Source organism: Manis pentadactyla, chromosome 2 (genome assembly GCF_030020395.1).
Source record: "Manis pentadactyla isolate mManPen7 chromosome 2, mManPen7.hap1, whole genome shotgun sequence".
Classification (NCBI taxonomy): Eukaryota; Metazoa; Chordata; class Mammalia; order Pholidota; family Manidae; genus Manis; species Manis pentadactyla.
The window spans coordinates 27,731,335-27,745,184 of NC_080020.1; the positions used below are offsets into that span (position 1 = coordinate 27,731,335).

Here is a 13,850-nt window from a genome sequence, read left to right on the forward strand (position 1 = left end):
TAGCCAGATCTTCTTTTTGAAAGATGCAAGGTTGATACCTGTTATAAATAGAAGTGCATATATTGCCTCTTCTAGATTACTGCCTTAAATTGCACCTAGAAAGAAGTTAGTAAATAGTTGACAGTGCAGGTCATTGATAGAAGTCTCAATAGAGTAATACTGCTTAATAAAATATGTCAGTGGTTCATATTATAGCAAAAGTAACAATGTAAACTTTAATGTGAATGAAACAACATTTCCATGTAACAAGTTGCTGTTCTAGTTCTTATATACAAGTTTTGTATATGTAGCTTAATGGGTAATTAATTATAAGCCAGCCATTTTTTTCAAAATTATATTCAGTGTATCTTTTGTCCTTTCTGTTAGAGTATTATTCATTTTATATAATGATTGAATCTTTACATTTAGTAAATGTAGGAGTAGTTATAAGTTGGAGAATTTGCTAGATCTTACTTTGATAATGTTTATTGTCAATGTTACTAGCAGTTTGGAGGCATTTTTCCCGTCTTTATTCAGGCATAATTGACATATAATAAACTGTCCAAATTAAAGTGCATCTTGAGTTTTAACATATGTATACACCTGTGAAAACCTCACTGCAACTTAGATAATGCTTGTTTCTTTTACCTCCTCCCCCACCCCCCAATTTCCTCCTTTTTTATTTCATTCCCCCTCACTCCCTCCCCAGGCAACCACTGACCTGCTTTCTGACTCTATAGACTAGGTTGCATTTTCTAGAATTCTTTTATAAATGGAATCATATAATGAAGATTCTATTTTGTCTGGCTTATTTCATTCAGCGTCATTATTTTGTGATTCATGCATGTTGTTTATATTAATAGTTCTTTCCTTGTTATTCCTGAGTGGTATTCCACTGTATATACTACAAATATACTGTACCACAATTTATTTACCCATTCATATGTTGATGGACATTTGAGTGTGTCCTATTGTATATAGAGCTGCTAGGAATATTTGTGTACAAGTCTTTGTGTGGACATAGATATTTACTTCCCTTGGGAAAATACCTAGGAGTGAAATGGTTGGGTCATATGGTAGGTGTAAGTTTGACTTTTAAGAAAACTCCTAGTTTTACAAAGTAGTTGTACCATTTCATATTTTATGTTTCAAATTGCTATTTTGGAGTTACTTTTACATTTATTTCACTTTTTCAGTTGTTATATTGGAACCATACTTTTTGGGGATACAGGGAACATTAGGCAAACATCTTTTTGGAGAATTTGTGAAAATTGGAACTCTTTTCAGTAAGACATGATCAATGTGTTAGTCCATTTTTTCCTTAGTATGTGAAATGGAAAAAAAATGTGTTCTTAACTTTGGATTTCATAAAAAGAGGAAAGAAATACTTATAGTATTTGAAGAGTTTGGTTTTCTAATTAATTGGCAAGATACTGTGAATCAGACATTAGTTTTATAGCATTTAATATAGTTGCAGAGTTAATAGGAGTAACTCTGGAAATCTTTTAAAATAGGTTACATAAGAATTTTCTTTGAAAAATCCCCGAAGTCATCTGTTAGGTACAGTGTTTGACATAATGTCTCTCCCTAAGGTCAGCACAGTTCTATTTTCTGCTGCATTAGCCAGTGTTTATTTACTTGATGCAGTGAAGTGGTTAGCTTGCATGTACGGGTTGTGTCTAATGAAAAAATATGTAATTTAAAACACTAGAATTCTATTTGGTTTAATGCATAAGACATATGGGAATTGATATAAACAGCATAGCAGATTAATATCTCATGCTGACTTTGGGTCATAAGTATACATTTTATTGAGAGGAATGGTGGGTAGAATTGCCTGTATCATTTAATTTAATTTTTATTTCTATCATTTTTTTTTGCTGTGTGTAAATGGTTATATTCTCATAAATTAAATACATATATGATGTCACTGCACTATAATATAATATGGCAGCAGCTGAAACTGAATGCAAGTAGAGGTAATAATTTACTAAGAGTAGGGTGGCTGATAGTCAGGTTTATTAAATATGTGTCATTGGCCCTTTTGAGCTTACCTTAAGGGATTAGCAAGGATAAGTAGCCATCTGCACTTACTCAGTGCTTCTTTCCCATCCTTTTCCTGCTCTACCTTATTTTTTTCTTTCTCTCTTGTTTATCTTTATAAATGCTGCCCAAAACCATAAGTATAAATCAGTGGTACAATTATTTTATGTAGCTTTGTTGTGTATGTAAAATAAACTAAAAAATGATTCCAACAATATGTTCCGCTTTCATGAATCTGAGCTTTTAACTGTTTGTAAACATTCAAAGTACTTCTGTATAAAACATTAAAAAATCTCCTTTAGTTGCTTAACTTGTAAAATGCATTGTTTGATTTTCATATTTTGCTAAGAGTTAACAATGTTCATCTCTTTCACTAGCAAGAGTAATCAGTAACTGATGAGACAGTGTGGCAAAGAGGAAAGTTTACTTGACTTAGTGTTGCAGATCCTGAGCTTCAGCTCTATCACTAACCCACTTTGTAATGCTGGGAAAGTCACATTTCTTATCTGTAAAATGTGGGGAGTGGACTTGATGATCTTGAAAATTATGGAGATATTCTTCTGGGGAAGGGGAAGCAAATTTTAAAAGAAGTTGTTTTTAAAAACATTTTTATCTTGTTATGTAGGTTGTCCCTAAAAGTTAATGGCTTTAGTAGAAATGATGTATAATCACTTTTGAATTTGTGTGTATCTCATCTCTTGCAGGATGCTTTAATCTGGATCCCAATAGAGTTTTGGATGTCATTTTAGAAGTGTTTGAATGCAGGCCAGAACACGATGAATTCTTTATATCTTTATTAGAATCTTATATGAGTATGTGTGAACCGCAAACACTGTGTCATATTCTTGGATTCAAATTCAAGTTTTATCAGGTAATAAAAAAAATGTGTGTGTGTGTATCTCTATCAATGGAGAAAGAGGAAGAGGTTAATTTCATCATTTTATATGTACAGTTTAATTTGATTTTGTTTGTAAATGATTGGCTTCAGCTCAGTCATTCAAGCAGAGGAGAGAAGATAAATGGATAGGTAACAAAGCAAGATGATCAGCAATATATTAGTAGGGTGCATGGTTTGATGTGAAAGCCTAGAGGAAAGTATAATAAATATTTGCCTTTCAAGAGATGGAGTCAGGGAGGACCTTGCAGATACAACCTTTTTTTCACCTGGTTCTTGGAGGATGAGTAGAAGTTTTTTGCGAGTTGTCCATGCAGATGTAACAAGTACTGTGAGAGTGAGGACATGACAGTATGAATGTATGTAACAGATTGAAGAAATGGTACATAATCTGATGTGGCTGGATTGTAAGATGGGAAAAGAAGGGACCAGAAGTGAAGTTGGAAAGGTAGGTGCACTTTAGATTGTCAAGGTCCCTTGATATCTGTGCTGATTTAGAATTTTACTGAATAGATAGTGCCCATCGCAGTGACCTTTGGAATTTTTTATGGATGTGAATAAATTCTTAAGGCATATCGTAGCATAATTTTTCATTTAAAACACTATAGTAATTATCTAACAAATCTATGCTTTGGATTATTTCTGTTTCAATCCATTTTTCATATTATTACTATTACATTCTAAAATAGATGTAATTGACACGCTGTACAAAAACCTTTCCTGCAGGATGAAATTCAAACTTCTAAACATGGTATAAAGGCTCTTCACAATCAAGCCCCATTCTTTCCTTCCACCCTTATCTTTAGTGATTTTATTTTCTTAAACCTAATATTCTCATCATAAGACATTCCTAGCCATTTCCTGCATTTAGGTAAAGACAGTGCTATGTATAAACCTTTGTTTACATGCAGTTCTTTATAACTAGAAAAGTGTTCTTACCCAACCATCTCACCTCTCTTTTCATCTTGTGAACTCCTATTTATTCTTTAAAATCAAGTGCTTCTTGTTCTCTAATTTCTTCACTGACACTTCACCCATGCATAATTAGTCACTTTTTAATCTCTATTCTCATAAAACTTGGCACAGAATTCTGGCATTCATCAGGTTATATTAGAATAAAACATATCTACATCCTTTGCAAGATTTTAAGCCACTTAGGACAAGGTCTGTGTTTTACTAATTTTTCTGAATTAATTTACTACTTAGCCTATAGTAAATGCTCACTAATTGTAAATGAGTGATCTGTGTTTTAGGAAGATAACTGTTGATAGCATGGAGGATTTTAACATAATAAGGCCTCCATTGTCCTGTTGGTATAGCTTTCCTAATTTGTTTTCCTGCCTGGGGTACTTAGCTAGTCAAGAAATACTCATTTATTGAGTGTTTATGATAATGGTATTGCTTTGCTACGCACTGAGGATACCCTGGTGAAGAGTGTGTATTTCTGTTCTCTGAAGGTCAAGTTTAGGATAATAATACAGTTTTTTAAGGATTTTCAAATGCTAATACCACTTACTGCCTTTACTTATCTTTGATTTCCCATTTTTTGGGATGTTGCAGAAGAGAAGTCAGATGAGAACTTAAAAGCGTATACCATTTTGATACCAAACAAGACTCATGGCAGGTTTTTCAGGCAAGAGCACTTTATCTTTGTTCAAGAATTGATGATAGCAGCTGTCCCCTGTTTCACCAGCAGCCAGGGAGGCCACTGTTAGTACAGGCAAAGAGAAGTTCAAGTATTTAATCACTTTTTAAGAGGCACTGTGATTGCTTTGGGTTTGAGAACATGAAGCCAACTGCTGACACGACAGGGTAGCTGAAATTTAACTTGAGCATGCATGACTAGAGTATAGGTTAGGGCTTTGGAAATTGTAGCTCTTTGACCATATTGCAGTGAATAATGATAATCCACTGCATAACATCAAGTATTGTTAGTTGAATGCGAGTTTTAGAACTAAAATTTTTATGTGAAAATATTCCTCATAATGGTAACACTTTTTGGGCTGAATTAAAATATCCCTGGGGGGCTGACAATGTTGGAATAATCCTTTTTTCAAAAATAGAATGTCTTTTTCTTAGATGAGAAATGCCCAACCAAAAAATATTTGATTTAGAAATAACCTATTATTAGAAAGAATAATCCTCATATTATAAAACCATTCCCTTGTTTCTATTTCCCAAGTTACCTTGTTTTGACAATCTGCAGTCTTAAGGACCATTGAGGGTAAGGGAAGAAAAGTGTTAGAAGTTTTACTGTGTGGGAGGTAAAGGAAGGAAAGTCATAAAAATCAGGAACTGCTTAGGGGCTACACCCCTGGGAATTGGTTCCTGGACATGTATGGTCACCCTGTTTATTGGTCCCTTAATTTACTCCTCCCTCGCCTCTTCCTATCACTGCCTGAAAATGTTCACTCCTCCTGTCTACAGCCCATATTTTCACCAGTTGGGAATTATTTGGATTAACAGGCTTCTTCCCACTCCCCCCATTGCTAAGACTTTTTGGCAAAGCTCATTATTTTTCTGTGAAGTCAGTGAGAGTGATTTTATTCTGTTTTCAACCTGCTCATACTAGATGTTTTGACTTGGAAAGATAGTAGGGGATATAAGCAGTTTTAGAGCACACGACCATTTTGGAAAATTGGGCAGGCACATTTGATTGATTTTCCTAACGGGGATTACTGCAATAGAGGGTTTCAGGACAACATGAGGGTCAGCACAGAGGACAGGAAGGAAGGAGTACTAGAAGGTGTGAGGGTACCTCAGGACTCTTGGGCTGAAGTTGTCTTTCCATCGGAAAGAGGAGCAAGATGATCACTCTCACCCATATCACAGCCCCTTCATTCCTGGATTCAAGACAAAATAATAGTAGTAATAGTGGTGCCATGGTTAGGCACTGTTATAACTGAAATTCATTCATTTAAGAAATAATGATTGAGCACCTCTTGTGTGCTAGGCAATGCTTCAGGTGCTGGGGTGAACAAATAGAAATCCTTGCCTTCATGATCCTTACATTCTAAGTAAGTTACATTGTATGTCAGAAGATGATCATTGTGATGGGGCAAACATAGAGTAGGATAAGGAAGATTGGGAGTGCTGGGAGTGGTAGGTTGCAGTTTTAAGTAGAATGGAGAGAGTGGACCTTGTTGAAAAGGTAAGATTTAAGCAAAGATACAAAAGACGTGAGGGTGTAAATGTGCAGAAAATCTGGGGAAGAACCTTGAGGTTAAGAGAACTGCCTGTGCAAAGGCCTTAAGGTGTGAGCATGCCTGATGTGTTGAAGAATAGCAAGAAGACCAGTGTGGGTGGGGCAGGGTGATTGAACTGGCAGAGCGGTGGGGATGAGGTCTAATACGAGGGGCCACGTTACACAGAGCCTAGTGCAAGGTTTTTAACTTTGATGCTGGATGAAGCCAGTGGAGGATTTTGAGTAGGAGAGTGATATGCTCTGACTTTGTGTTTTCATTTTATGTCTCTTTTACTTTTTCACTTTATTATGAACATTTTCAAACACATAGAGAAGAGTGAATAGTGAAATAAATACCCATAGGCCATCACTTAGAAGCAAGTTTATTAACATGTTGGTATACTTTTTTGGAAATAATTATTTGTATTGCTGATATCATGAACATTTACTCATACATACGTTAGTGTGTACTTTTTAAAAGGTCATTTTTCTGTGTTCCATGATACCAATTTCATATCTAACTAGATTGCCATCATTATAGTAAACCCAGACCACATTCATATTTCACAAATTATCCCTGAAGTTTTATAGCTGGTTCATTCAAGTGATAATCCAAAGACCAAACATTACATTTGATTGTTAGGATTCATCAGTCTCTTTTAGTTGTGCCCGCCTTACCATTAATGGCATTGACTTCTTGAAGAGACCATTCCCATAGAAGACTTTGCCTTTGGATTTATCTAATTACTTTTTCATGGTTAGTTTAATTTGTTCTTTGTCCCCTGTCTTACATATTTGGACGTAAGTCTAAAGTCTTGACTGTGTTCAGGTGAAATGTTTTATCGCAGAAATATTTCATAGGTTGTACTCTGTATTTCATGTAACATAATGTCTAATATATGTCTGACTTTTAACATTCCAGAATACTGGTGACAGTCTAATCCCTCCCTTATACAATAATATTTCCATCCTTGTCAGTAGCAGGTAATCTGTAGTTTGTCACTTTGGTACCATGTGAATATCCAGTTTTTCATCAACCTTACATTAAGTGTCTTAGAATAGATGGATGATCCTTTCCTGAATCAGTTATTTCCTTAGCAGTTCCAAATTTTTGATTTACTAACTTTATCATGCCCTCTACATTTATTAGCTGTCATTCTTCTATAAAGAAGAGTTGTCCCTTATAAACTTAGGTTGTTTGGTTACCCTGAAATGAAGTTCCTATGAAAGCCAGGGAAAATGCTGTAGTTTTTCCCCCATTAGTTACTAGCTGGCAGAGTAAGGAGCTTCTTTAGTAGCCACCTCTAATGGTGACATGAGTGGTGAGTGTGTGGGAAAGAGACAAAAGAGACAAAAAGACAGAGTGCATTTGCATTTTGACTTAGGTTTTCAAAGAATCAATATGGTTATAGTAGCAGTAGAAGTTGACGAGATCCTGAACATATTTTGAAGGTAGAGCCAGTAGTATTTGATAATGGATTAGATACAGAATGTGAAAAAGTAGAGTTAAGGATTATCTTAACATTTTTTTTGGACTGACCATTAAAAAGGTGATTTTGATGTTGTCATCATTGAGATAGGGTAAATTTTAGGTGGAATTGGTTTGGAGTGTTGGGAGGAATAGGAGTTAGGAATTTGGTTTTGGACATGTTAAGTTTGAGGTTGTGTTAGATATCCAAGTGCAGATGTTGAGTAAATAACTGGATATATGAATCTTGTGTCCAAGAGAACAGAATGGGCTAGTTATAGAATATTGGTGTCAAAAGCATGTAGATGATATTTAAAGTGGTGATACTGTATAAAATCACCAAGAGTTCAATATGGAGAGACAAGAGGAGAGAATCAACGGCTGAGCCTTGGGGTACGCCAATGTTAAGGGGCCTGGGAGAAGAGGAGGAACCAGAAAGCAGGTATAGCAGGAACATATAAAGTAGGAGGACAACAGAATATAGCATTTTTTTGTAAGCTAGATAGAAGAAGGAATGATGAACTCTGTTAAATGCCTCTGGGAGGTCATTTGAGATGACTAAAAATTGATCATTGGATTTATCAGCAGAGAGGACTAAAGTAGCCAATTTGGTAGAGTTAGGGTGGTGTTAATAGCGAATGGAGAAAGTGAAATTAGAGACAGAATAGATAACTTTATAAATGAGTTGCTACAAAGAGGGACAGACAAGTGGGGTGGTAGCTGGCAGGGGAACGTGAGCTTGAGGGTTTTTTTGAATATGGGAAAGAGAACACATGTATGCTAATGGGAACGACTGAGTGGAGAGGAGGAAAACTGGAGATGTAGGAGAGAGGAGATAATTACTGGAGTAGTGTTTTGAGTAAGATAGAGTGGAGTCATGGCATAAGTGGATGGATTGGCTTTAAATATGAGCATAGAGAGTTCATCTATAATAATAGGTGGAAAGGCAGCATATGTAGGTAGAATTGTTGGTAGGTGGGTAGATATGGTGGTGAAAGTTTATAGCAGTCCTGTTAATTGCTCCCGTTTTCTTGCTGAAATAGGAAGCAGGGTCAGCCTCTGACAGGATGAAAGAGGAGGTATGGAGGTTAGGAAAGAGGGTAGGAAAAAGCTGTGTAGGACAGTGAATGGACAAGAGAAAATAGAGTATGATTGGCCAGCAGCATTAAGGACCCACTTGAGGGTGGACACTTGAAATTAGCATATTGGAGGGGTTGTAGCTATTGGTAATTTTAAAGTTTAGGATATGGGGCTAATGGCTGAAATATTGTAGAGGAGAAGGTTTTTGGAAGAGAATAATTCAAGGAACTGAGAAGGCACCTCGATGGAAGGATCACTTACATATATATGAAAATCTCCAAAAATTAAGAAATGAATAGAGTTAAGACAGTGACAGTGAATACCATTGCTAAATGAAGGATAGTGACCAGGGGTCCACAGATAGCAGCAATACGACATCACTGAAAATGGCAGAGTAGGGAAGTCCAGAACTCTGTCCCTCCATAAAAGCAACCAGTGAATTGGCAAAAACTCTCAGTCAACTTTTACAGAACTCTGGAATCTAGCAAAAAACTTGAAGCGACCAAGAAAACGCTTGGTGAAGAAAGAAGATGCTGGTCTGCGGTAAGAGAGCACTGTGGTGTCTTAAATTGCTTGCCTACTATCCCTCACACCCAGATTGGTGTCTGTGAAGATTATAGAATCCCACATTCCTAGTGCAGATTGCTAATGCCAGAGGATACAAAGAATTGTTCTCAAAGAGCTGTGGGTTGTGACCTGTCTGGCTGCTTCCTGATGGACTGGTGCAAGGCCTGTCTTTGTTTCACCACACTGGCACTATTCCCAGTCCTGGGGTAGTTTTGGCAAAAGCATTTAAAAGCACAACTATTGGCTTTAGCAGCCTGGAGCAAGAGACAACAATCAAATAAGCAACAGAGAGACTCGAAAGCCTAGAAAGGAAGGAGAGGGATAAGGATTTTTAAAAAGCTCCTGCATATACCAGGGAATTGCAGGAAAAATGGCCACGTACATGCTCAAAACTGAATGCGGGCTCAGAAAAGAACTGCGAAGACCCCTAAGCCTTTTCCTCTGGCTGACCTTCAGGCTCTGCACAAGTGGGAAGTGAAAACTAAGGCAGAGTTCAAATGACCTGGCCGAGTGTTGAGGAGTGCCCTAACAATACAGCCAGTGTGCAAAGACCAGAAGAGTATTTTTTTTCTCTTTTTTCTTTCTTTTTGTTTCGGCTTCAAGGCCTTTAAGAAAACTCAAAACTAACAACACAGATTTAAGTAGCCACACAAGACAATAATACAACTTTACAAAGTGAGTTTAGAAAAGTCACTAAAAAGGCAAGCAACAATAACCCATAATAAGCAGCATCAGCAAACCCCTCAGAGAGGTAGCAGGATCTCATTTTAAGAGTTGTTACATGATCCTCAAAAATGTCTGGTTTTCAGGAAGAAATGAGGTATGCAAAAACAAAGCATGGCTCATACACAAGAAAAAAGAAATTAGTAGAAACTGTCCCTGAGGAAGCCCAGGTGATGGACTTACTAGGTCAATTAAACTAACATTTCTAAATACACTTACGATCTATAGGAAACCATGGGCAAGGAACTAAAGCAAATCAGGAAAGCACTGTCTCACCAGGTAGAGAATATCAATAAAGAAATTGAAATCATAAAAAAGGAACCAAATAAATTCTGCAGTCAAAAAGTATAACTGAAGTGAAAAATTGACTAGAGGGGTACAAGAGCAGATTGGAGGAGGCTGAGGAAACAATCAGCTAACTTGATAAGTCAATTGAAGTAAATCAGGCTGAGGAGTTGAAATAGAAAAGAATGAAGGAAAATGATAGAGCCTAAGACACCTATAGGACACCATCAACTGTACCAATATGTGCATTATGGAGTCCCAAAAGCTGAGGACAGAGAGAGGGACAGAAAAAAATAATGGTTGAAAACTTCCCAAATTTGAAGAAAGAGATGAATCTGCACATCTAAGACTTTCCATTAACACCAAGCAGGATAAACTCAAAGGATATCTGTGCTGAGACCCATTTTAGTCAAATCATCAAAAGACAGAGAATCTGGAAAGCAACAAAACAGGTGACCCATTGCATACAAGAGATTGTCATAAGATGAACAGCTGATTTCTCTTCAGAAGGCAGAGGGATGGCGTATATAAAATGCTAAAATAATAAAACTGACAACCAGGAATTCTATACCAAACAAGATTGCCCTTCAAAAATGAGAGATTATGAGCTGGACTAGTAGAACTGCCCTACAAGAATGCTAAAGGGAGTCCTTCAGACTGAAATGAAAGGACACTAGGTAGTAACTTGAAGCCATATAAAGAAATAAAAAGAACCCTGGTAAAGGTAACTGCATAGGTAAATATAAAACCAATATTACTGTATCTTTTAGTTGTAGGCCTTCCTTTTTTCCTATATGATTTAAAAGACAAAGGAATAAAACTAATTATAAATGTAATTGGCACACATCGTGTAACACTGGAGGGATAGAGATATATATGTGCTTTCTATATACTATTACATAGAGTTTTTATATAGTATTAAAACTAAGTTGGTATTAATAAAACTGTTATTATAAGTTTAAAATGTTAATTGTAATATCCCAGGTAACCACTAAGAAAATAACTAAAAAACACACAGAAAAGGAAAGGAGAAGGGAACTAAATGGTACATTCTAAAAAAAACAAGCACAAAAGAAAGCAATACTAGAGGAAATGAGGGACAAAAAATAATGTAAGACATGGAAAACAAATAGCAAAATGGCAGAAAGCCTTCCTTGTCAGTACAGTTGACCCTTAAACAACATGGGTTTGAACTGTTCAGGTACACTTACTTGGGGAATTTTTCCAATATATATATTGGGAAATATTTTTGAGATTTGTGACAATTTGAAAAAAAACATTTTATTGTAATAATACAGTATATAATACATATAACAGAAAATATGTTAATCAGCTGTTCATGTTAATGGTAAGGCTTCTTGTCAGTAGGCTATTAGTAGTTATGTTTTTGGGGAGTCAGAAGTTATGTGTGGATTTTCAACTGTGGAGGTCAGCACCCCTAACCTACCCACCCTGCATTGTTCAAGGGTAAACTATAACACTTTAAATGTAAATGGATTAAACTTTGTAATAAAAAGGACATAGTTTGATAGAATGTATAAGAAAGCATGATCCAACTTTATGCCATCTGTAAGACTCACTTTAAATACAAAGATACAAATATGTTGAAAGTGAAAGTGTGGGCATTGGTATCCCATGCAAATAACATCCAGGAGAGAGCTGGGGTAGCTATTCTAATATCAGGCAAAATATACTTCATGCTATAAACCAATTAGACTTGACAGGCATATACAGAACACTCTACCTATCAATAGATGACACATTATTCTTAACTGCACATATAACATTCTCCAGGGAAGACCCTTGGATGGCAAAGTAAGTCTCAGTACATTTGTACAAAACATCTTATTTGACTATGATGGAATAAAACTAGTTAACAGCAGTAGTGATTGATAAGAAATCCAAAGCTGGGTGGGTTTTAGTGAGGGTGCAGGGAAAAAAATAGACTGAAAACAACTGTAAAAAGTAAAGATGACTCATACTTCACCTCCCTGCCTAGTAGTGTGGGGCCTGGGGAAAATAGCCACCAGGTTACAGTGGGAGTGGTGTTCCTAGAGAGTGCTAGGCTCTGTTCAGGCATGAAGGTGGAGGGGACACTTAGAGGAGAGGTTCAGATATAGGGGGTTTTGCTGAGGATGAGTCATGAATTCCAGAGGATTCCACGGAAGTTTTTTGAGAATGTGGAAAGGTGGGATGGACAGGACAGAACAAGGATTGTGCAGAGCAGTATCAGGAGCAGAGTATGGAAGCTGACGTATGGCTGGGAGTTGGGGGCTTGTGGTGACTCATTTAAATAGAGATAATGGAAATAATGAGAATAATACCTGGTGGATTCAGGTCAGGTAATGAGCTTTTGTGGGTTTGCTCTGAAATCCTGACTACCATTTGTTTTTATGGGAAAATGTTTGATACTAAGTAATCATGTACAAAAGTTTAGAATTAAACTATTAAGTTGATGACATCTCTTATCTGTCTTAAAAATTAGAGTAGAACAATGCCTTTTTTTAATGATAAACCTATTTGCTTTTTTAGGTTCATATGTTATGTGCAAAACACCTGTCACAGTTGTGGGGGAAGCCTTACAAAGATCTCATTTTCAGTTTTGAGAAGCAAAACAGTATATTGTTACTGTTTGCTTTTTATTTTCTTTTGGCCATTTAGTAATTGCCAATTGTCCTCACTTCACTCTTCCTTTCATCTGACCACAAGCAGTTTAAAAATTAGGGAAAGGTCTTCCTGACAGCATTCAGATATACTTGTTTCTATGTAGGGTCTGCAGGGCTGGCCTAGAATTGACTATTTGTATTTTAAAATGTTGATTTATCCATGTGTAATATGTATAGAGACCTGTTTTGAAGGGGACATCTGCTGATTTACATAGCACAAAACCAAGAAATAAAAGAATAGGGAGAAAAAATTAAAGCAGACACAGAAAGTGCTGCACTTACCAATTTGTTAGTCTATCTGCATCTCCACTGAGAACACCTAAAAAAGCAAGGTAAGAAAATACAAAAACAGAAACCCAAACTAAATATTATGCAGCATAAAATGTTACTCTATTCAATTTCCAGATTTTATTAAACTACTAGCGTGCATTGTAAAGTGTATCCATTTTTGAAATCTTTCCTCATGCTCATTAGAAGATGTTCTAATATGAAAAAGGATGTTGACATAAGTATCTTTGTCCTGGATTCAGATGTTATGTATGATCAGGAAGAGGAATGAAGCTTATTGTTAACCTAGAGTTATTTAGTCTCTTTTTATTGGTAGATAAAGGATATGATTTTAATTGTATTTTATGCACTAAGAAGAAACTTTTCTTTTGTTCTTCAAGGAACTAAATGGAGAGACCCCTTCATCTTTATACAGAGCTGCAGCAGTACTTCTACAATTTAATCTTATTGATTTAGATGATCTTTATGTACATGTAAGTCAATAGGCTGCTAAGAATATTTAGTTGTCCATCCGAGGGGTGCTGGGAGGAGTAGACAGCCTTTATAGCACTCCAAGGTTGGTCCTAGGCTTTCACGTCTTAATTTTTGAAGCCCTAATGCTTTATTGCTTTGTGTTTACTTTATAAAGGGAATGAATTTAATGCTTTGACAAACTGTGGAAATCAGATACTT

General features: G+C 36.2%; 1 protein-coding gene across 1 annotated transcript in view; it reads left to right on the forward strand.

Annotated features, from left to right (window-relative positions):
- Window positions 1-13,850, forward strand: part of LOC118923794 (THO complex subunit 2-like) — a 126,642-nt gene that overhangs the window by 57,113 nt on the left and 55,679 nt on the right. The window contains 2 exon segments of the mRNA XM_057497498.1: window positions 2,727-2,893; window positions 13,559-13,651. Of these exon segments, the coding sequence (XP_057353481.1) occupies window positions 2,727-2,893; window positions 13,559-13,651 (260 nt within the window).